The sequence below is a fragment of the Octopus bimaculoides genome, chromosome 14 (genome assembly GCF_046866305.1).
Source record: "Octopus bimaculoides isolate indiv1 chromosome 14, ASM4686630v1, whole genome shotgun sequence".
Taxonomy (NCBI): domain Eukaryota; kingdom Metazoa; phylum Mollusca; class Cephalopoda; order Octopoda; family Octopodidae; genus Octopus; species Octopus bimaculoides.
The window spans coordinates 26318970-26343838 of record NC_142941.1 but is presented as its reverse complement, the minus strand read 5'-3'; the positions used below and the strand labels follow the sequence as shown (position 1 = coordinate 26343838).

Sequence of the window (24869 nt, the reverse complement as noted above, 5' to 3'; positions counted from 1 at the left end):
AAAATATGCAAGACTTTTCTCAAGTTTAAAAGGTAACATTTTTGTTATCTTTGTAACAGAATGAGATGTTGAGGGATCAGTGTAAGTTCCCAGGTGTAGCAGATGATGTTAGGCATGTTGGACCAGTATCGAAGAAAACAATGAAGAAAGAATAGGAATGTAGCTTACATTATTTATTTGGTCACAGTTGCATTCACTTGTTGGATACTGAAAGCTTGATTTGAAATATGAACAAATATGCCACTACATAATGCAGCCAACTACTTTGAGTCGGTGAAGTTGTGTACACAGAGAAATGTGCAAAGTAGAACGGAGGAAAGAGAAAGTTGATGGGACAAGACAGTACAAAGACATACTTTGTATCTGTGTGTGCATTCGCCTATTGCTTCATCTGTGTTGTCTTTCTACATTGTTGCTCTGTCGGGTCTCCCTTGTCTCACTCTGCTGACTGCTTGTATCTGTCTGTAGAACTGGTATTTATAATGTCCCATTCTAACTAGAAAGATGGATATACCATCATAAGGGTAACTTATGTTCATTTAGCACACTTGCTGTCCATTTGAACTTTCTGTGACACAGCCAGGTCGGAGGTCGAGTGGAAACTCATCAATCACTTTTGACAGGACAAAAAGATTTTCCCGCTTGGTCAACAAATAGGGAGTGCTACCGGCGAGCGAGAATTCTAAGATTCAGTTTCGAATCTCAGCCAGGAAAATAAAATGTAGATTCCACATATACTTTCCAGCGATGGGGTTTTGTATCTATGTTAGGAACCAGCTCTTTCCTCAGAGGAAGAATTCAAATAACTAAAAACTGAAGAGAATCTCTCCCCCCCCCCACACACACTATTTTTATCAGTAGATGTTACAGTGAGAGTTACGTGCGAAACTGAGTCACCCTAACTTCTGCCGATTATTAATAAAAACCTACACTCATGTTCTTGTCTCTCCTCTCTCTCTTTCTCTGTATATATATATATATATATATGTGTGTGTGTGTGTACTTATACATATATTATACATACGTACTCAAACGAATAAAGCGTAAGTAACGATAATTCGGAAGTCTCAAAGTACAAAATGAGAGAATTACAGTGTGAGAGTGTAAGAAAGTTAGGGTGAAATAGAGTGTGTGTGTGTATACATACATACATATATATATATATATATATATATATAATAGAACTTCAGAAGTATTAGAGAGAGAGAGAATGTGTGTGTGACAAAGAATTAATAAGATATAGGAAAAGTAAATGAGCAGCAAATAGTATTAGAGAGCGGCTAATGACATATGAGAGAGTGAGCGTAGATGTTAGACAAGATTAAAGTGTTTGAGAAAGAAAGATAGGGAGAAAGAGACAGACAGAGAGAGACTGAATGTTACTCAAAAAGAAGTATAAGGGAGAGTAAGAAGTTAAGCGAAAATGAGAGGTACTTGTTAAACAAGTATTAGAGATAAAGTAATAAAAGAGAGTTTGTAGGTGAAAGATAGAGGGGAGTAAAAGAGTGAGTGAGAAAAGCAAGTTTCTATGTTGAACAAGAGAGAGAGAGAGGGAAAGAGAGTGGAGGGAGAAGGAGAAATGTGTAAGTGGGCTTGGCAAGTTTTCTAAACTAGTGTTCGCAAAGCGGTTCGTCTCAGGAAAATTTATTGCTATATAACGGCATTGGATCCTCAGATCGCAACTTTTAGATACCGGTAAGGAAAACAGTTTCAACAGTGTCATATATATATATATATATATATATATATATACACACACACATTCATATATGTATATATAAATTCATTTCATCGCCTTCCTTTTATGGCTTAAACTTGCGAAGCATTTTGTTTTATATACACACCCACTTTTAGAATAGAGTTAGTTTTAAGAATATATATATATATATATACATACACACACACACGTGTGCGTGTATGTAAATATATATATTTGTGTATAAATTATATATATATATAATCGTTAGTTTGGCAAAATATATATTGTATTTCACTATGGTTAAACATACCTACTTTTTGAACTTATTACTTCCTGGAATAATAATATTACATACATATAAATTCCTGTAGAATAGAGTCGAAAATTACATATTGCACCAAAAAAAATCACAAATACATAAATAAGGAATTTACAAAAGAAAAAAACTTTTTTTAGCACGTTTCGTGTTCAAATTTTTAACTGCTTCCTTCTCTCAAACTTCATTAGGTGGGTGGGGCAAAATGAGAAACTTTTGATTTCTGGTTATTTCCTCTCTACCTGTTTGAAATCATTACACTGCAAGTATTGCATCATCATTTTGTACTGTTTTCATCTTTAGAAGTAAAAATTAGTCAACATTGTTATTGTTAACGATGTTGAGAGAGTCCGAAACAGTCAAATGGCAGGTCCTATTTTTCCAAGTAATTTTTCAACTTTGTAATTGTAATTGCTAATAAAATACCTAGATAAATTTGGCATAACTACAGGGTTTTACCCCCCAGACTTTGGGAGGTCATAACTTTTATGCCGATAATTTTTGTTGTTTAATAATCAATATTCTTTTTTGTTGGATTCCAAGTCAATTTCTTTCCACACTAATGTCTAATTTGATCATTTTGAAGTTTCACAAAATGATGTCTAAAAGGGGGTAAAATGAGTAATGGCTAATTTCAATAATTTCTCTTTAACTGCATGGTGTGTAAATGTATCAATCATAAAGACACTTCAGCAGATCGTGAAAAAGCTATAGGTGATATTTTATGTTGAATTGTTTTATTTTCTGTTTAGTCGAGTTTCGTTGATTTCATACCATGTGCCATTTTCCCCTGATCCTCTTTCATTTGACCTAGATATACATTTCTTTTTTTTTTTACATATCTAATCTTTTTGATATCTAGGAATGGATATTGATGTGTATGAGTCTGTTTTTTGGAGAATTGAAGCAGCAAGTTTACCTTATCTTGACTTACTCGTTTTACCCCCGCCAAACTTGTGTTTTATATGCTCAGAGAACGGTGATAATTTTCTGAAATAGTTATCAGATTATGTCGTTATGCTTTTAATGCATTTAGGGAAGGTTCATTTGCTTAGCTGATATAGTTTTTGTAAGGTAATGAACATTAAAAAAATTTTATTTTTGTGTTTCAAAGTCAAAAATGCAGAAAAAGCACCTCGTTTTGTGTCCCCTCCACCGGACATTTTTCCAGAAATTTATTTTTGGAGGGAGGACGGGATTTATATTAGGCATATTTGGCGATTTTTGGTTAAAGGTACATATTTCAAGAAGTTCGCTGCATAGTTTTTAAGTATTATAACCTGAAATGTTTAAAAAATAAATGTGAAAATGTTAATAACTAAAGATCACGGCCGAAAAATTGCGGTAAGGGTGACGGAAATCTCATAATTTATTTACACAATTCCTTCATATATAGATCCAAAGAAATTGTGATATTGGGTGCACTCGATATTTTCGTCTCTATAAGAATGCTTACGATACACATGCATATGAGTGTATATAAGTGTGTATTTATAAGGAGGGTGGCAAGTTTACAGATGAAGAACTCAAAAGATAAATTTGAGAGTAAATTAACATTTAATCCATAATAATTAGTTCAACAGAATATACTTTGTTTCTCCTCCGCTTTTTTAGGAACGACAGAGCAATATATAGGGAAGCAAATTTATAAATTAATTTTGGCTAGAAGGAAATTATACATGCGCGCATATATATAGAAACACAAACATATAAGCCATATCTTTTATCTTTTACTTGTTTCATTCACTGGACTGCGACCATGCTGAGCACCGTATTGAAGTGTAATCGAACAAATCAACTCTAGTACATATTCTGTTGGTTTCTTTTACCGAACCAGTGAGTTCTGGAGACCTAAACAAACCAACGCTTGTGTCAATCGGTGGCAGGGGACAAACAGACACAAAGATACACACACACACATCCAACAGACTTCCACACAATTTCTGATCTACCAAATTTACTCAGAAGGATTAATTAGTCTGGAGCTCTTGTGGAAGACACTTGCTCAAGGTACCAAGCTGTGGTACTGAATCCAAAACCACATGTTTGCAAAGTAAGATTCTTAACCACACATCCTGTACTTATTGTTTGCAAAGTAAGTTTCTTAACCACACAGCCTGTGCCTACGCACACACACATCACCATCATCATTAGTATCATTATCGTAATGTCCACGTTTGCATGCACACGGATCAGACAGTTTGAAAATTTTCTATGGTCAGGTGCCCTTCCTGTTGTCACACCTCACCAGTTTTTGAATAAGGGAATATGTCTGGACGTTTTTTCACTGAATATCGGATATGAGTGATGTTGCTTATTCTCATTTTGCAATTATGCAACGTCAAGACAAGGAGGCACAAACATACATAGATATGATGAGCTTCTTTCCACCTACCAAATCTACTCACAATGCTTTGGTCAACACGGGGCTGTAGTAGAGGATACTTGCCATATAGCCACTCCAACATCACAATAATACAGGTTAATTCTAATTCAAACTGGCATGAAAATGATGAAAGGAACTAAATCAGTAATTAGTGATTTAGTTCCTGTGACCAGCTGAGCACCTTAGAAAGGTATCTTCTACCATAGCTATGGGTTAATCTAAGCCTTGTGATTGAAACTAGATAGATGGAAACCTGTTGAATGAACTGTGCCTGTTCTTGGATTGTAGTCGTAATCCGTCACCTAGTTTAATCTAATGATAACTTGATATCTTTCTCCCTTCCCCATCCTCCAGTCTCCAAAAACCATGGAAAATCAACCTTGTCCTTGATTTTTGGAAATAAGCCATTACAAAGCAAAACAATAGTCACCTATGAAAGGAAATTTCGTGTAAATTGATTTGCTTTGAGACCTTATTCAATGATTCAGCCTGCAATTCTTGTGTTAATTTGAATTTGTATAAGATATCCATCTTTTTAAAACAAGTACAGCAGTAGTATTGTATACACACATACACAACATTTGAATATGTGATACAGCTATAAAAACTGTTATATCTAAATATAATATCATATGAGTAAGATTCAGTTGAATTAGTTACTTAAATTGAGGCACCTCGTTAGGCTGGAATCATATACACACACCAATATTATGTAAATATTAAACTTGGTACATGAGTACAGCCAAATGATATTCTGGCAGTGTACAGCCAAATGGTCATAATGGATTGACACCTGTACCTCTACTGTTTCTCATTTATATAATGTTATATGTATATTATATATATATTTTGTATTAGAATAAATTGCTCCAAGGACCTATTTCTTAAGCCTGTACTTGTTCCATCGTTTTTTTAATTTTTTTTTACCAAACTGCTAAGTTATGGGGATATAAAAACACCAACACCGGTTGTCAAACAGTGATGAAGATGGGGGACAAAGATACACACACACACACATATATAATGGGCTTCTTTCACTTTCCCTATACCAAATCCACTCAAGACTTTGGTCGGCCCTAGAACCACGTGGTTGAGAAGCAAGCTTCTTACCACATATCCACACCTGCGCCTATATATATATATATGTGTGTGTGTGTGTGTGTGTATTATGTTATAGTCTTATGCAAGTTACATCATCCTTGCACATGTTTGGTCCACTACTGGACAAAGCATTTTCTCTCCACCAACCACAGTCTGATGTTTATTTATCTATGTTAGGTGCCAGAGAATTTGACAAAGTTGTTATTCCAACTTCTGCATGGTCTTCTCCTCCTTTTTTCTGGATGTGATGTACACTCTGTCAATTTGTTATTCCATCTAACATCAGATGGGCAGAAGGTGATATAATGTCAGGAATGACATGCAAAAAGCACAATCAAGCAGAATCTCTGCTTGATTTCACAAAAATGATGTCCATGGAGTAAACTGTATACTTACCAACCAGAAACAATGACAATTTAGGTCTTTGCTTCACCAACAAAGTCCCTTTCCATCCATTACAACCTGTTGTATCAAGAGTTCTGGAATGCAATGAAATATATGAAAGTAAGAAAAGCCCAGGGCCCAATAATATCCCATTGAAATTGCTGCAACATAGCAGATTGCTGCTGCAAACTAAGCTCTTCACCCAGTTCCTAAATATGTGGGAAGCACATCAGGTCCCAAATGATCTCGAAGATACCATCATCATCAATATATTCAAGAAAGGAGTTAAAAGATCCTATGGAAACTATTGTGGAATCTTGCTAGTTGCTATTGCAGAAAAGATCTTTGCTCAAATGCTCTTGAACTGTTTCCAGGTCATCATAAAAGAAGTCATTCCAGAATCTTGGCATGGTTTCCAGGCATCCCATGGAGTCATAGACATGATCTTCTGTACCAGACAAATCCAACAGAAGTGTCAAGAACAACAAAAATCCTTTTTCCTTATCTTCTATGATTTAGAAAAAGCTTTTGACAGCATACTGAGACCAACCATGTAGATGGTTTTTAATCGTTTTAACTGTCCTGATTATTTCATCTCACTGATCCAAGCATGATGGTATGACTGGATGTGTCTATCATTGTGATCAACTCTAAGAAGAATTCCCAATTATATGTAGATTGAAACAAGATTGCATTCTCGCTCCTATGTTTTTCTTCCTATACCTTGCCTGATGGCAGACTCTTCAACCTGGTGAGGTTTTGGTCAAAGAATCTCACCAGTACCAAGCGAATCTCAGAATAGTAGACTGATGACAACAGTCACTCAAGCTTAGAACTGCAACAAGTTGTCAATAATTTCATCAATGCATATCTATGTTTTAGGCTCACTGTAACTACTAAAAAAACTCAAGTCCTTGCCCAAACAACCCCAAATTCTGCCCTTTAGCACTTTAACATCATTTTGGGCTCATTACTGGAGTAAGTTAATCATTTTGTATATCTTGGAAGTGTGCTCTCTACCAAATGCAATTGTAAGCAAGATGTGAAATGAATAATCAGATCAGCTTACTCAGATTTCAGTGAACTAACAAATCATGTATTCAAAAACAAAGACCTGACTTTGAAGACAAAGATTATCGTCTACCAAGCTGTTGTCATATCCATGCTATTATATGTTTGTGAAACTTGAACTTTGTATCAATGTGACATCAAAAGATTTGAACACTTTTATCAACCAAAACTTTGCTCTCTTTTGAACATCAAGTGGTTTTACTATAAGATGGTATCAAAAAGTTCCTGGACTAGTTATGTTTGATAAAAAAATAACTCATTTATCTAAGCTTTGAAATAGTCACTTTGTGCAGAATATACCAGTCCCAGCGTTCCTGCCACTTACGGAATCTGGCCTGGAAGTTGATTTCTGTAAGCAAGTCGAGGACCTTCAACAATTCATTGTTGATTTCAACAATGGTGTTAAAACAGCAACTTTGAGCTGCATTTTCATCTTGAGGAAGAGATGGAAGTTTGCAGTTGCTAAATCTAGTGATTAGGGTAATTTTGGAAGTGATATCATGTTGTGTTTGGCGAGAAACTCACAAGGAAGAAGAGCTCAGTGAAAGGGTGCATTGTTGTTGTGAAGAACCCAATTCTTTGCACTCCACAGATCTGAATGTCCCCCCTTAAATGCTTCAGAAGGTCACAGTAGAATTCACGATTGATGGTCCAGCTATGGGGGACGAATTCTCGTTGCACAATACCATGGATATAAAAAAAAACAATGAGCATGCTCTTGATTGAGATGCATTTCTGTCATGTGCCTGTGCCACTCCAAACATTGTGTACAACCCATTCCTTGTTGCCATAAGCTTGCCAAAGCATGCTCAATGTCTCTGTGGCAGACTTCCCAAGTTTAACACAAAATTTCACATTGGGCTCTTCTAACTTCCTGTCCATGGCAAAAATCACAGACTACATACACATGATTGCAAAAACACAAATTTCACTACTTGCAAAGTAAACACCACAATGTCATTCGGCACACTACCTCATGAGGGTCACTGATAGTTTTCACTGTGCACCCAACCATGTGCTGCCATCTGTTGGTGTACTACAGAACTAGACCAGGAACTTCTTGATACCACCTTGTATGTCTCCAATAACTCCATAATGGAAAGAGTGAATAGCCAGAGCATTGAATCCCTAATCATCAAACATATTCTTTGATGGGCTGACAATGGCACCAGGATGAACAATGAACATCTTCCTTGTCAAATCCTCTTTAGTGAACTGCCAACTGGGAAAAGACAAAGAGGAGCCCCTCTTCAACACTGAAGCAATCTACAGTCAACTCTGAAGCAATCTATCTTCAACCCATTGGCTTTTAAGACAACCATAATCAACCATTCTGACTACTGACAAAACATAAACAATAACATAAAATTGTTTAAAAGGGAAAGAATAATAAAAGAGGAGGAGAAACAATAGCAATGGAAAGCCAGACAGCAGCAACCACAACCATTTGCATGTGGCCAATGTAATCATGAGCTCTATGCAATGATTGACCTCATTAGCCACATTCATCACTGACATTGATGGTCCAAATATGCATTCAGAAGAAATCAATCCTTAGATTTGAGGGATAAGACACTGCTGCAAATATATATATCCTAATTTAGGGGATGGAGTGGATAAAATCCAGTCTACATATATTTCCTAGCTAGCAGAATCTTGGAAGTAGTAATTACCCAAACGAGGGTACTCGTCAGGCTTGACAAGTAGCTAATGGAGTACCCCTCATTTGGGTAATTATTTGCATACACAGCAACCCCAGTTGCTAACTGTAAACTATAAAATAACTTTTTCAACTTATCAAACTTCAATATGGGAAAAATTTACAACCATCTGTGTCAATAAACCACTGTTGTTCCTGTAAGTTTGTAAATTTCGTATAAATCAAATTGAGTATGCTTATTTCTTAGTATTTGAACTATTTGAGTTATTTTCGCAATTTATCCAGTACAATGCTTTTAAGGAATACACATTTTGTATTGTTGTTACTGGATTAGCGAAACAATTATGAGAACGGAACCAAGGGATAATCCCCACTTTCCTGGGAATTACCGGGTACGTCAGTTAGTATATATATATGTATTGGAATGAGAGGTAAGGAGTGAAGGGTGGTTATGCACAGGATGGGAGAAGCAGCTGAAAGAGCCTCTTGTTGACTTTGGAGCAAGAGAGATGAGTTAAGCTGGAAGCCAGGAGGAGATGAGGAGCAGTGACTGGGCCACTTCTGCTGACCCACCAATAGGAGGGAGTTATGGTTCAGAGTCGAGACAACTGATGAACATTAGATACCATCTGATGACATTGGCTCCTCCTGGCCAAGGGAAAAGCACCTCCTTATAGGTGTTTAACAAATTATACATATATGTGTGTGTATGTATGTATATATAATTTAAGTATGTGTGTGTGTGTATATATATATATATATATATATATATATATATATCATCATATATGTATGTATGTTGTTGTGCACAAAGATAAGAATAGTATTACCCAAATAAATTATCGAGAATTGCCTTTCACAAATTAATATGTTCACACAGTTTCTTTATTCTATTGAAATGCATTAGTCCACTTTCAGTCATGTGGGGGTGGTCAGGACCCTTCCATAACTTTCCCTCTTTTTGAGAATTAAACTCTGTCTAGAGTTTAATAACTCTTATGCTTAAGGTCTAATTCCAGAATTTCCATTCTTTTCCTTTTTCTGATACTTGATCGTGTAGTTTCAATTTGTTTGGGTGTTGGTACCTCAAAGGTGTCATAAAAAACTTCCATGGGAATTTCATCTCTCATGACCATTTCTTCCGTAAATCTTTTTTTAAGTTGCTTTATATGTCTTTTATGTTTGAAATTTTTTCCTTTTACCAAGAATAACATTTTCCCAATTTGTTTAATAATTACACAATCTTCCCAGCTTGCTTTACCATTTCTATATGTTTTCAAAAAACTTTGTCACCTATCTTGAAAAAGTTTGAATTATAATTGTTGTTCACCATTTTTCTGTTTTTTACTTGGTAACAACTTGTCAAAGACAGATCTCATCTCACAAGCGAACATTACTTCTGCAGGTGACATTCAAGACAGGGTAGGGTATTTGGATTAGGTGTTACTTGGTATACTTTTAGGAATTGTTGAAGTGCTAGATCATCCATTACTTCATTGTTCACCTTCTTTAAAGCCCTCTTAAAAGCATTGACAAAGCACTCCACCTGTCCATTTGACCCAGGATGATATGGCAGAGTGGTCACATTCCATTATTAGTATTAGACATAATGGTATCACAAATACCATATTTGGCAAACAGTTCATGTATTGGGTTAGCAACTAAGTTCCTGCCGTTTTTTAAAATTTTTATTTTTTACAAGGTTTAATAAAAAAAATAACAACTAATTAATCAATAATGTATTCACCCTTGTTGTTTACAACTTCTTCCCAACGTTCAACAAGATTTTCAATACCTTGTTGGTAGAAATCACCCAATTTCGGCTTGGAAAATTGATCCAACCAAGCTCTCAATTCTGCATCAGTATTGAATGAAACTCCGTGCATAGCATTTGAAAGAGGTAGAAATCCATTGGTGCCAAATCAGGAGAGTATGGTGGGTGTGGCAGCACTTCCCAGCCATGCATTTGAATGGCTTCCTTGGTCATATTGGTGATATGAGGGTGGGCGTTGTCATGCAGCAGAAGAACTCCATGTTGCTGATTAGGTCTTTTCTCTTGAATAGCTGTGTTGAGTTGTTCCATCTGAACATAGAGTTCCATGTTGACCATTTGGTTCTGTTCAAGCAATTCATAATGGATAATCCCTTCCCAGTCCCACCATACACACAACATCGTTTTAGATCTTGTTTTACGCACGGTGTCGCTTGTTTACCGGGGTGAAGGCATTCTTTAAGCTGCTTCATATTGATGTACAGGCACCATTTTTCGTCGCCAGTAACGATTCGGTAAAGAAATCAATGTTAGTGACCATGAATTGAGTGGTGACAAGCAAGCAAAGCAGTGGAGATTGTGGCTCATTGATTTTTGTTGTTGTCACTTAAAGCATGTGGAATCCATGCTCCATACTTCTGAATCTTTCCCATCGAGTGAAGATGCTTCTCTATAGCAGTGTGGGAGCATTCCATTTTCTCTGCCAGTTCCCTTGTTGTTTGACGAGAATTTTCGTGCAAAAGTTGGTTTAATCGCTCTTCATCAAACTCAACTGGACGGTCAGAACGAAGTGCGTCTTTGAGGTCAAAATTTCCAGTTTTTAACTTGGCATACCAATCACGAGTGGTTCGTTCAGCTATGACACCCTCTCCATACACAGCACAAATGTTGCGAGCAGCTTTTGCAGCCTTAGAACCTTGATTAAAAGCAAAAAGGAGGTGTTGAAAATGCTTGTTTTTCTTAATTTGACATTCCATTTTAATGATCTGAAAATAAACAAAAATTAACTAAAATTAACTTGGAAAAAAAAAAAAAGATTCCAAAATGATTCAAAAATAGATTCCAAACTTTAAAAACGCAATGAATTCCAAAATTTAAAAAAACGGCGTTAACTTAGTTGCCAGCCCAATAAAAAACTTACTGTAACCATAGATGTTGGCTTTTTACACTTATGCACTTCAGGCCACTTAGAAAAACTGTCTACCACAACCAGGTAATATGAACCATTAAGTGGACCTGCATAATCAAAATGCAGTCTGGACCATGGGATATCTGTTTTTTGGCCACAGTTGCCATTTTGTGGTAAGTGATTTTGTTGCTAGTGCACAACCTTTGCATGCTTTTACTAGTTCTTCAGTGTCATGGTCCATTCTTGGCCAATATATATATAACTTCGCATTAACAATTTCATTCTTGAAATCCCTAGGTGACCAATGTGAAATTCCTTTAGTAAATGCTTCTGTAGTGTGGCTGGCACAATGACTTGTTGTGTGTACATTAACATATTGTCACAAATTGAGAACAGGTTTGTATTTGTGTTGCTTTTAGCAAAAGGAATATTTTTATATCTTTTTCTTCAGCCCTCAGCATTTCTTTCATATTTTCGATAAATTTGTTTTCCACTTTTACTTTTATGTCTTGTAATGTAACTGGTAATTCACATATGACATTACATAAAACATTTTTAATTTCATTTTCTGCTCACAACACAGCAATCACGATATCCTCAAATGGTTCAGTATTTTTTTATATCTATCTTGATAAACAATCAGCATGTCCTAATTTCTTAGATGGTATAAACTCCATTTTAAGATCATAGTTTAGTAATATAGTACCCCAGCATTACAACCTATTAGTAGTATGCATATGAAATTCCTTTCTTTTATTCATAAATAGATAATAACTGACGATGATCAGTCTGTAATTGAAAATTTCTGCCGTATAAAAATCTGAAATTTTTTTTACAGTAAAAATTATCGCTAGAGCCTCTTTTGCAACATGGCTGTAATATTTTTCTGCAGGAGCAAGCATGACGTATGAACCATGGCCTTCATGTTACCATCTTCACATTTATGTAGCACTAGCTTAAAAGCCACCCTATCAGGTGGCTTTTAAGCTAGCTCCTGTGGAGGGCTTGTCATTGGGCCTTGGGCCGAACAATGATATTTCATGCATTGAGCCAGGTACAGACACCACCACTAGTTCTTGGTGATGTTGTTTCCTGAAAGATAAACTAAAATGAACAGGATGGAAAACATTTACGAGCCCTATTGCCAAATGTATGGTGGCACCAACACAGGTGAATATTCACTTGAATGGTTCTTGGAATACATGAGCACTGCAAGTCTGCACTCAGTGAATGGCTTCTGTTATGGTATGGTGAGATTTGCATCTATGCCAATAATCTGCTTATCTATCTATCTCTGTTCATGAGTTGAGCTCAGAGAGCCACTACCACATAGCTGGTAGATGATGAAGAATCTGAAGAAACAGACAGAGGAGATGAAGAGAAAGGAGAAGAACAACAAGATCTTATTGGTTCCTTGGGCGGTGCTACTCATGCAACTGTTGAAGGTGTGGATACTTCTGCAATGTTATCTACTAGCTCTGCCAAATCCTCTATGCACATTGACTCTTGTAGCAGCAAGGAAATACTGGATGGTGGTTGCTAAACGCTTGATGACTAGCTGCTTGAATATCACTGAGTACATGGTGTTGTTGCCTAGCAACCACTTCATGTGCCACAGAAGTTGAGAAGGCTTCCTGTTGCTCAATTCCTCTGTGATGATAAGCTGATAAACCATTACTGTTGGGAGACTCTAGATGCATTTAATTAATAACCCTCACCTAAGAGTTTCATACAGAACAATGACATCTGGAGAAGTAAGCAAATCCTGGATTTCCAACAGAATCTCTGGTGGAAGGATACTGATTATGTAAGACATGCATGTGCTATCTGATGTAATGCACAGGGATGAAAACTGCACTTCTAGATAGATAAACCGTTGGGTTATGCATCCAAAACATGGAAACACACAGTGATATAGCAGCTTTAGTATGTGTTGATAATGTTCAAAAGACATCTCAGTGTTGCAGGCCCTGGTTAATGGTGTTGGAAGATGAGGTTGCGAAATGTTCTGTAAACGTTCAGTACTGACTACTATTTTTTGTGTTTGGGTTACCAGCTGTATGGAAAGAAACACTGGAGAGATAGAATTAGAACTGGAGAGATAGAATTAGAAAGATAGGTATTCAGAGAGAGAGAGAGAGAAATAGGTGGGGTGGGTTGTGGGTGCAACAGAGGACAGATTATGTGTGTGTGTGTGTATGTGAAGGACATGCCTGTATGTATGGATGTTGTGGTGGACACCCTCAGCTGAGGAGTGGGCTAGTCCACTACTAATAAATAGTGGACAGACACAGTAAGTAGCGTCAGTCAGCAAGGTACACTGTACAGGCCAGTCATGAAGATGATGAAATACATCGTCATAATAGCAACAAGGATTCAGAGCTCACATAGTGAAAAAATGTTAAAAATCCCAAGGTGGGATCTGAACTACACACAGTGAAAAATATATAAAAAAAGATTCTGAAGAAAAAAAATGTCTGATAAAACTGGAACTCTAACACAGAACTGAACTACACACAGTGAAAAATAATAAGTCCGTGCAAAGGATTTAAGTCAGGTCACTATATGTAGTAGTGCTACCAGTAAACAATGTAGACTGGTACTACCTGTAGCATTTTGAAGAAAAAAAAATCTGGTTCTGTATGGAACAAAAAATAATTATAATAAGTCTGCGTGCTACCATTAAACAAAGACGTTGTCATAATGCAGGACATATCAACGGATGGCCATGTCAATCATCACAGAATAGCTGTTTTAACTTCTTCATCACACTGTTGTATGCTCTATCTTTTGTGTGCATCTAATTGTAAATATATGTGAATCTACCAAAGATTTTATGTCTTTGGGAATGTTCATGTTTAGCGTGGCCATATGTAGAATATTTATACCATTGTAACCTTTATCAATTCAAACAGTTTTTTTCTAAACTAAATAACTTATTAAGCTTAGCATTTCCAGTTAACGTTGTTTTTTTGTTTTTTTTTCTTTCATATAAATTAATCTATAATTGTTTGATACATTCTTTGTTGGAACTTTGCAAATTAGGTAATTTCAGCATTGGTCTGCCATCATGTATAATTGTTTCCCTTCTAAGTCTTTTTTTGAAAACCCTTTTTAAAAAGTTTTTCTATAACACACATTTCAGTCATTTAGATTAATATTTCAAATGTTCAAAATATATTTAAAAAAACAAATATACACACATGTGAGTGTATCCTTTCTATGAACTGAAAATCACATTGAATAAAATGGAAGATAATCTTAGTACATGAACGAAGTTTAATTATTAAATGATAACAACAAAAGAAAACTAAGCAATATTTTCTTGGATTTTAAATATAAAACAGAAAATAAATAAACCTTTATTTATCATGTAAATTGTCTTTCTCAGTTGACAAAATTTTTGTCCATAGTACACTGACAAAATTGATGAGAGTGACAATGTATGTAATTATGTGTGTGTGTATTCTTGTAAACACATTCTTGTATATAACTGTAAAACTATTATAATAATATTTGATTTTTTTTTTTTCCCCCCATTTCCAGATCTAAACCAACTTCATATTTGCTGACTTTTATCTTCAACACTTATTCTTTTTTCATCTGCACAACTCCTGGTGGAAAGCATAAAGATGATGAAAAAATCTTCCACATGGCGTAGCTGGGGTGGCTCTTACCATGGCCCACGGCAGGTGTTTGAACAGAAGCTTTCTGTCATGTATGACAAACACCAGCAACACATGGATGTGCTGCGTTTAGCTTATGAAAATTCACTAAAGGTTGCTTTGATGTTAATGGAAAGTGAAAAATCTCCAGAAGCTGTTACAGAATACCACAAGAGAGTTGCAGATTCCCTGGCAACTTATGAGGCTAATGTGGAAAGGATCTGGAAAAAATATGACGAGGTGACTGCTGACATTCTGGCAGATTATACAAGTAAAATGAAAATCAGTGGAAACAAAAGAAACTCTAACATTGAGCAAGATGAAAAGCAATAGGTTACTAAGGTTGTCTTATATTTTAACTGTTGAAATAAATTTTTAAAAAAATTTTAATGAAAAAAATTACCTCATCAGATGAATAACAAGTATAGTTTGGAGAAACTAACTTATAGTAATTTATCATATCACTCAGTAATGATATTTTTCTATATGTATTTTGTCATTAATTTGTAATACGAAAATTAATTTCCTTTTCCTCTCTCTCTCTCTTTCTTAATTTACATGTGTTTATATCCATTTATTGATGTAGTTTCTTTTATTATTTTGTTTTTTAATTTATCAGTTAAAATATGAGATAACTGCTTATAATAAATATATAGTTATTTATATATATATATATATATATATATATATATATATATATATATAGTGCATCAGATATATTTTTTTTATGTGTAATTCCTAAAAAAAAAGAAAACTTGGTTAAAATGTACTTTGTTTTTGATCTTTTTCTTTCACTTTTTTTAAAAAACTTGTTGATAGTTATAGCAATACAAATAAATTAGTTTAGATGTTTGCATATCTTAATATTTTGCATCCATTTTCTTATTACATGTCTTCAGTACAACATCTTGCCATTTGTTATGCTCAGCATTCTGAGACAGCTTTCACTACTTGTTCCCAAAGCTTCCTTGTTTTTCCTCTTCTGCAACCGGTTCCTTCCTCTCAGATCATTGGCATTTCTTTACCCATTTGCCATCCATTATGTACACCACATATCTATACTAGCTGAGTGTTCTCTCTTGCCCACAACACCTGATTTCTTATATACACAATTTTTCTCTTAACTCATTTGGCTTCTATATCTCTGTTTTCACATATCCTTTGCAATCAGTTTCCATGGTCTGCTACTATGCAAAATCACACTTTGTATGCAAGCATTATACAATCTGTCTTTCACTTGGATAATCCCTCTGTTTTAAGTAAACAATAGTTCCTTGAACTTTTCCAGTTTTTTTCTCTGGCTACTATACTTATAGAACAATCACTTCCACTGATGATTATGTCACCTACTGTGCATCTGATACACATGAAGTCCTTCTCTGTCAGCTTGCTTGGGTACCCACTGCATCTCTTGTGCCTCCATAGTTTATATTAGGTATACTGTATAAAATTCCTCCCTGCACCTTTTCTACTTTATCCTTAATGACAGAATTTAGTATTCTTCCATACTAAGACATTTGTCTTTGCTAGGATTACTGTAAATCTCTTCATTCTCTGTTTATTTCTATAATTGGAATTTTCTCACTAAATGTTTAACTGGTTGATCTTGGAGAACTGGCCATAAAAGAAGTTTAACATAGCATAATTAATAGGAGTGGATTGAGAAATCAACTCTGATGGACACCTAGTAGCATACTCTTGTTGCTGACAACAACCATGTACATAGTTTTCACTGCATTCACAAGTACTTCATCTACACCTTGTTTTCTTAGTGACTATACCACAGATTGTGGAACTTTGTCAAATACTTCTTTATATATGCTAGGTACAGTGGCTTGCTCTTAGCTAAAAAAATGTTCTCATGTAGTCTTTAAGAAAAGAATATCAATGGTTCCCTGCCTTTACATCTAGCTTCTCATTTACCTACCTGGTATTTTCTACTACTTTCTTCCAGTCTTTACAGTCTAGTTTTTGTGGCTGCATATAGTAAACCTTTCCACCACCATGTTAACTTCCATTTTGCTCCAACCACAGATCTGGTCTGTGACTTGCAGCAGATTGTCTCATAAGAAACTTCCAGTTGTCTTCTATGTTATAGGTCCCCAATTCCCCCTTGCCCTTTTTCATAGGCTGCACTTACTACTTTCTGTAATTTACATCTGATTGAGGGATCTTTCAGATTCCATATTTTCCTTCTTTAGATTTGGTTTATCTTTCTGAACCTTGATATTCACAACCAGCTGTCTATCCAATTTCCTGGTGAATATTAAATCTACTGGACCTCATTAGCAAAGTGTAGTCTAACCATTATTGCAGATCTTAGATGACTATAGAAATACATATTGTCACCACCATGCTACTACAGATCAAGCTTACACATCACTTTATATTCCATAAATAATTAAAATTATTTATTTCATTAAGAAGTATATTAGTATTTGCTTAATGATCTTTTTCAATACTGGCAAGGACAGAACAGTTTGCTCCATTGACCTAATAAGACCTGAGTTGTCTCCCTTATTTGAGCTGGTTAAAACTAATTACTTAGTGTTTTCTAATTAGATTCTTTACTCATTATTAAATACTTTTCCCATCTTTACATAACTGTTGAATGAATGCAGGTCAGAGACTGCACTGCAATGTAGTGATCTGGCAGAAACCCCAAGTCGACATTGCGAGACATAAAAACAGTAGACAGACAGGTTAGCTACAAGATTTTGACATCAGATGCTGTGAAAGTCTTTGATGTTAAGGGCAATAAACTCCGCTTTCAATGAAATTTTCAAAGGAAAAATGAGACCATTAATGATTGACAGAGAGAAACAATTACCTGGTACTTCAAGCCCTATGGAATCCAAACTGATTGTCAATGAAGAAAGAGTGACTCAAGGCAATGAAAAATGATAGCTTAAAAAGTAGAACAACCAGAGTTCAGTAAAATAAGCTCTTATGTGCTGGTGCCTTGTTAAAATTCATGTGTGATTGGCCCAACCTGCTATCTGGTTTACCAACACACTCTAGTCTAAGGGTGCTCTTAGTAGAGATCACTCTGTTGCAAGCATTCAGTTGAGGATAGAGGATTGTGATATCTTGAAGCTCTTTTTCTAAATGTGTCATTCCTTACTGCTGTTTGTTAAAGATTACATGTTAGAAAGATTACTTAGCTGATGCCTGCCACCAAGAAAAGTAACTGGACACACAGAAAACTCTACTAAACTCATGCGCAACCTTCTCACTCTGGAACATCTCCACCTACGAGTTTCAAGCTGAAGATCAGGTTTATCAAAGAAATTATGGTCACTGTCTTTCCTCTAATGCAGAACACTTGGAAAAAAAAACATTCCTAAATCATATAAAAAATTTTGTTTAAAAATTTTTCATGTGAGTGGGTATTAATATCACTTTATAACTTTAAATGAATAAAATAGTACTGAAATATGTAATACTTTGAGTAAGGTATTTCTTCAAAGAATTCAAGAAGCAACTAGTTTGCAGATAAAGTACATAGTTTGTTAATTAGAATTATTTAATATTTTTGACATTTTCTCATCATGGTTTCTACTTGACAAACATACCATTTCATCACACTGGAACAAAAAAATAAACTAGTATTTTCTTTACTAGTTTCAGTCATTGCAGCCATGATGGAACATTACCTTTGAAGTTTTTTCAGTTGATGTTATTGCTGCCAGTATTTTATTGGTACTTATTTTATCAAATGTGATCATTTCAGTGTAACTGAACTAAATACCACTAGGCACTTTTCTTTGACTCACCAGTTTTTCAGCTTATGGCATACACATTGGTGTAGTTAATATATTAAAGTAAAGTCGCATCTATGTTACATACTTAATGTATACACACATGTATGTGTGTACCTATATACATACCTATATTTATAGATATATATACATACATACGATGGGCTCTCCTATCAGTTTCAACGTATGAGGATCCAACAAGCTACACTTTCTTTGTCAGTCATAATACTCATGTCAAATGTGAAATTTACGTATTAAGTCATGCCAATGATTTGCAAAGAAGCCCGCCAATGTTGCAAGTATGAAGATTACAAGTCAGTGCAGGCAGTATATTTGCAACCCTAAGCCTATTAATGCTGGTTGAAACAAAGTTTCTTATGCCATTTTGACATAAGAATCTCCATTTTGTTTATTCAAAGGTGTTGGGAGCTATATTGACTGCTGAAAGGTTACTCTTCAGCTTGACCTTATAGTTGAGCCATAGTTGACCAACATTCTTGTGCCCATTATCAAATTGGCTGTACATGAGGATTTTGGATATACTTTTGTCACTCGTTTTGATGACATGGCCAACCCAGTGCATTTGTGACTGTATTAGGAAGCTTTCAATTTCACCAATCCTACGCTTGCTATTGAGTGAATAACTGCAGATTGTTCTGAGACATCCTTCGTGAAAGATGTCTAGTTGGTTAATGTGCCACCTACAGGGTGTCCACAATTTCAAGCCATGTAAGGGAGTAGTAATAATTATTTCAAATTTTTGCCATAAGGGCAGCTTGGGGGAAGGTAGGGATGGGTCGATTACATCAATCCCAGTGTTCAACTGGTACCTATTTTATCAACCCTGAAAGGCAAAGTTGACCTCAGCGGACTTTGAACTCAGAGCAATTGCAACAGATGAAATACTGCTCAGTATTTCGTACAGTGCACTAACAATTCTACTGGCTCACCATCTTAAGGGAGTAGTAATAATAGCAGCTTTATAGACCTGTACTTTAGTGTCCAGTTTAATGTCCCTTTCATTCCATAGGCAATGACAAAGTTTGCCAAATGCATTGGTTGCTTTTGCAAGATGGATGGTGATTTCATCATCAAGGTAAGCACTCAAGTTCTCTTTACTATCAAGATATGTCAATACTTCACTTTAAGTTTTTCCTATCAATCTGTATATGAGTGTTGGAAATTGTGAAGCAGTAGCCTCTGCTTGACACCTCGAATTTGCTTAGGAGTAGGGCAAGGTTGGTGGATCACTTTTGTCTTCTTTATGTTGATGGTCAAACCAAATGCTTTACATGCAACACAAAACTGGTCTAGAAGTTCCTGAGTTTCCTCTAAAGAGGCTGCTACTAGTTCAGCAGCATCTGCAAAAAGCAAATCGCAAATGATACTGGTGTGTAACAGTGTTTTGGTATTGAAACACATGACTGAATAGTCCACTAATTTGAAACTGGAATTTAACACCCTTTCTAAGTCACCAAAAGCATACTTCATCATCACTGATAGGAAGAGTGCAAACAAAATGAGCTGTGACACAACCTTGCTTTGTTCTGTTTGTAACAAGACAGCAGCTTTCATTCCCTCATGAAAGAAGATGATAACATTCAACATTTTGTCAGGTATACTAAGCTTTTTCAGAACTTTCCATAGTGCTTGTCAGTTAACAGTGTTGAAGGCCTTAGGTCAACGAACACCATGAACAGCTCTTAATTTTGAATGAGTCAAGCAAGAATCTTACCAGCAATAGACAGAAGTGATATCCCATGATGATTATCACAGACACTTCTGTTTCCTTTCTTATAAAGGTGTTAAACTGTGGTGTGATGGAGGAGAAAAGACAACAAGAAGCAAAAGGACAGAATGAAACGTTGGACCTTACCTTGTCGACTGCAGCAGAGTACACAATCGCTCCTGATCAGAACACGTCTTTCTCGTAACCTCTCTGTTATCTGACTCAACGTGCTAGCCTTCGACCGCGTGTCGCCGACTTCCGATCTGACCCTTCCGGTCTGGCTTCACCTCTGTTTGCCTCACCTCTCTCCACCACAACACACAGCTCATCACAGCCCATAACACCACATAAACTTAGACATCCTTAAAGTTCTGTGTTACATGGTCTACCCTCCAAATATTTATGAATAGGTCTTGCAAGTTCTTGAAAAGCTTCTGTCCACCATGCATGTAGGTTTCAGGTGGGACAGCATCCCTGCCAGCTATTTACCAGAAAAGATCTGTATAAAAGAGTTTACCACTTTCAGGAAGATTGGCTTCAGAGACAATTCCAGTATTTCAGCATACTGTAGAATAGACATTACATCATCGTCATTAGTGACCAAGGTAGAGTTTAACACAGCTCCAAAGTGGTCTTTCCATCATTTTAGGATGTCAGATTTGTCAGCTAACAGTGCCTCTCCAATGGATGAAAAAATAGGAGTAACACTGTACTCTTGAGGCCATCATAGAAGGCTTTAGAATCCTTTCTGTCTGCAGCTTCTTGGAGTTCAGTAGCCTTGGATGACCACCAAGCCTCTTTCATGTCTGAGAGCACGTTGGACATAGTCTTTGCATTTCTTATCAGCATTCGTTTTTCTGGTTGAGCTCTTGTCATTGATCCATGTTTTATGAGAGCTGTGTATTTTATCTATCAACTTTTGGATATCTGTGTTGTTATTATCAAACTAATCTTGATGTTTATGAGCAGGAAGTCCAAGAACCTCTGCAGATGCAGAGTGTGTTGCATCATGCAGAGCCTTCCAAGATGATTCAATGTTATTACTGATGTCAACAGTGTTGGGTGTAGTGTACAATATGTTATAGAGTTCAGCAGTTTTCAAAGGCAGAACATTAATGGACTTAGACACTGATGACTTTTGTAGTCATGTATTCCAGATGGAACATATCCTTATTACAAAGAAGAGAATGGTCAGGGAGAAAGCAGGTGCTATGAAAGGAAGGCGTAGTATTAAAGTCCTTTATGTCTTGCTTCTTAATGATAATATATTCTATGAGATGCCAATCCATAAATCTAGGATGCATCCAGGTCATCTTGCAACAATTTTGCTGTTGAAAGAAGGTATTTGTGATGCTTAGACCAAATTTCCTGTAGATGGAGTTCATTCAACCTACACCATGACGACCAAGTACACTCTCCCATGTTTGATAAAGTGTACATGAGCATTAAAGTCACCCATAAGAATAAGCTTAGACCTATGTTGACAACTGGAGATAACATCATGGAGTAGGTTGTAAAAGTTACCCTTTCCCTGCTCAGAGCTGACCATGGAGCATAGCTTGACAAGTGTAGAGCAAGTGTTTTGATCAAGTTCCAATCAGAAATACTTTTGGGTAGAGAAGAAAGGGATCTGGCTATTTTAGCACTGATGATGAAACCAACATCAGAGTGCCATGGCTCATTCTCATTTCTTCTAGACCAGAAAAATGCGTATCCACTTTGCTTTCTTTTAACTGTGATGATCCTGCAAGACGAGTTTCACTGAGTGTGGCTATGTCAATGTTGTACTTTATTCAAGGGTAACCAGTGCTGTTTTTTGTTCTGGTGCTGAGTGATTTCCTTGGAGAGTGTGAATGTTCCAAGAACCAAGACTCGTATTCTTTTTACAGTTCTTCATGTTTCAACTGCATTACTGGAAAACCAGACAGATGCAGTGGGCTGCCAAATTAAAGATGAGTAAGCAATGCTTAGGGCTCCGTTTTTTGCCCCCCCCCATCCCCGTTGAGGAAAGCTAAGCTAAGCTGTGTTCAAATAAAGCTGCTTTGTCACCATTCAAGGACAGTGACAGCACAGTTACTCATGAGTTCTGTGCTAGAACAACCATCAACCGATGGTCACTGTGTAGAGATCCAGCAAAAGACTTCCAGTTATATCCTTTACCTGTCCCTACCATTTTCATGCTCTCACTAGAAGACTTTTTTCAAGTGGAACTGTGCGCTACTGAAAACCCACACTAGTGAAGGCTTGTGTAGAACCAGCAACACTTTCCAGAAGTGATGATAGCAAGAATATGATGTACATATGTGCCACAATACCAAGAACAATGCACTTCAGGCTTTTTTCAGAGGTCTTCATCTCCTAGACAAGCTGCTATAAACAAGCTGGAGAGCCTAGTCTACCCTATGAGTCAAGGTTTGTTGATGGTAGAGTTCTGTTAAGGGGACCTTCAGTAATCAGAAACTTGGTTTTATATCATAGTATGTTTCTCCTAGATGGGTTGCCTTCACCACGGCTAAGGAGCCCCATCTGTCCTTTATATGTATATAGGGGGTCTCAGGGAGTAGCGTCCCTGCCTTCCCAAGCTAGTTTTCCACCACATTTCTTAAAAATCGTAGAGGCCTTGGTCTCAGGACCACTCATATCTAGAAACTGACGTTGGGGGTAATCAAGGGCATGCTCCCCGTAGAAAATAGCAAAGGAGAATGGGCACTAGCCAGCCCAAAGGTTGGTGTGAGTTGCACCTGCCTACCTGTAAAAGGAAGGTGCAAACCCTCATCTTGGGTTGCACAAGCATGACTTGCCTTATGATGGCCGATGGCCTGAGGAGAAGCTTGGGGTGAGAATGTGAAGTTGGAATGTGGGCAGTCTGTGTGGAAGTGGAACTGAGGTGTGTGAGGAATTGAAGAAGCCGAGGGTGAATGTGTGCTGTGTGCAAGAGGTTAGGTGGAGGGGCCATGGTGCAAGATTTGTTGGGGGGGGGGGTCAAGGAAAGAAGGTACAAGTTGTGATGGTCTGGAAATGTGGGAGTTTTGGTGAAGGAAGAAATCTGTGAGAAGGTTGTGGAGGTCAGGAGAAAGAGTGACAGAGTAATGACAGTAGTGTTGGCATTTGAGGAATAAGTGGTGAGGGTGATTTGTGGGTATGGTCCACAAAGTAGAAGAGGGATTGCTGAGAAAGAGCAGTTCTTTGACGAAATGGCAAATGAGTGGGACTTACAAAAGGCAGATGAATTGGTTTTAGGTATGGTTGATTTTAATGGACATGCTGGGAAATGAATCCAGGGTTTTGAGGGTGTGCATGGGGGAAATGGAATTGGGAGAGACTTTTGGTTGCCAATAGAAGTAAAAGCTCTCTGAACTTTCTCTACGTTAATCTTATTCTAGTAGTTACACTTTCAGTACATCCTCCTCCACTGCTTTATTAAGTCACCTAGGTAGCAGAAATTATCAAGTACTTCCAGAGCACCTCTAGGACATTTGAGGAAATCAGTTTCCCATGTACCTGTAGTCTTTATGGTTCCTGTACATCTTTCACATACAAACACTATTTTCTCTGTTAACCTTCCTACTATTCCATTGCACCCTTTGTGTATTCATAGCTTGCACTGGGTACACCAAATATAGGTACTCTGTTAAAGGCTTTCTCCAGATCAACAAATGTCAAATACTTCCCTTGCAGTCGCCTGATTATGAAAATAGCATCAGTGGTGCTTTCTCCTGAACAAAGCCAAACTGCATTTCATCTAGTCTCATTCTGTTCTTGATTAATTGGGCTATAACTTTCTCTGCAACTTTCATCACTTGGTCCAGCAATTTGATGCCTCTGTAAATCTATATAAAGCAGCTCTCTTACTCTTATAGCAACTGACTATGATGCTGCTACACCAGTCACTGGGGATTGCACCTTCCTGAATAACCTGATTAACTATATGGATGACTAGACCATATCTAACTCTTATAGACAGCTAAAGCATTTCAGCAGTGTCTCGTGATGGATCAGGGGCTTTCCCTGTCTTTATATTTTTGAATACTTTATCTATCATGCTGCTGTCAACTAGGATAGTTGGTCCTTTTGTTGGGTTCACATGGAGGAGACTCCCTTTCTCCCATTCATTCTCCACATTTAATAGCCTCTCATAGCAGCTCTTCCACACCTTTTATACACACACACACACACACACAGAGGTGTGCATAACAT

General features: G+C 36.7%; 2 protein-coding genes across 2 annotated transcripts; both read left to right on the top strand.

The window, feature by feature from the left end:
• Nucleotides 1–1542: 1542 nt before the first annotated feature.
• LOC106882286 (uncharacterized) lies at nucleotides 1543–15755 on the top strand. Its single transcript, XM_089362570.1, has 2 exons — nucleotides 1543–1695; nucleotides 15064–15755. The coding sequence occupies exon 2, from the start codon at nucleotides 15150–15152 to the stop codon at nucleotides 15513–15515; it is 366 nt and encodes a 121-aa protein (XP_089218696.1). The 5' UTR covers nucleotides 1543–1695; nucleotides 15064–15149; the 3' UTR covers nucleotides 15516–15755.
• On the top strand, nucleotides 6102–6443 carry LOC149132652 (uncharacterized). The gene has a single exon (XM_089363324.1). The coding sequence runs from the start codon at nucleotides 6102–6104 to the stop codon at nucleotides 6441–6443; it is 342 nt and encodes a 113-aa protein (XP_089219450.1).
• Nucleotides 15756–24869: the final 9114 nt, after the last annotated feature.

Excerpts from the sequence above, each read along its gene's own strand:
- LOC149132652 (XM_089363324.1), top strand. The coding sequence starts at position 6,102 with ATGTGGGAAGCACATCAGGTCCCAAATGATCTCGAAGATACCATCATC.
- LOC106882286 (XM_089362570.1), top strand. The coding sequence starts at position 15,150 with ATGATGAAAAAATCTTCCACATGGCGTAGCTGGGGTGGCTCTTACCAT.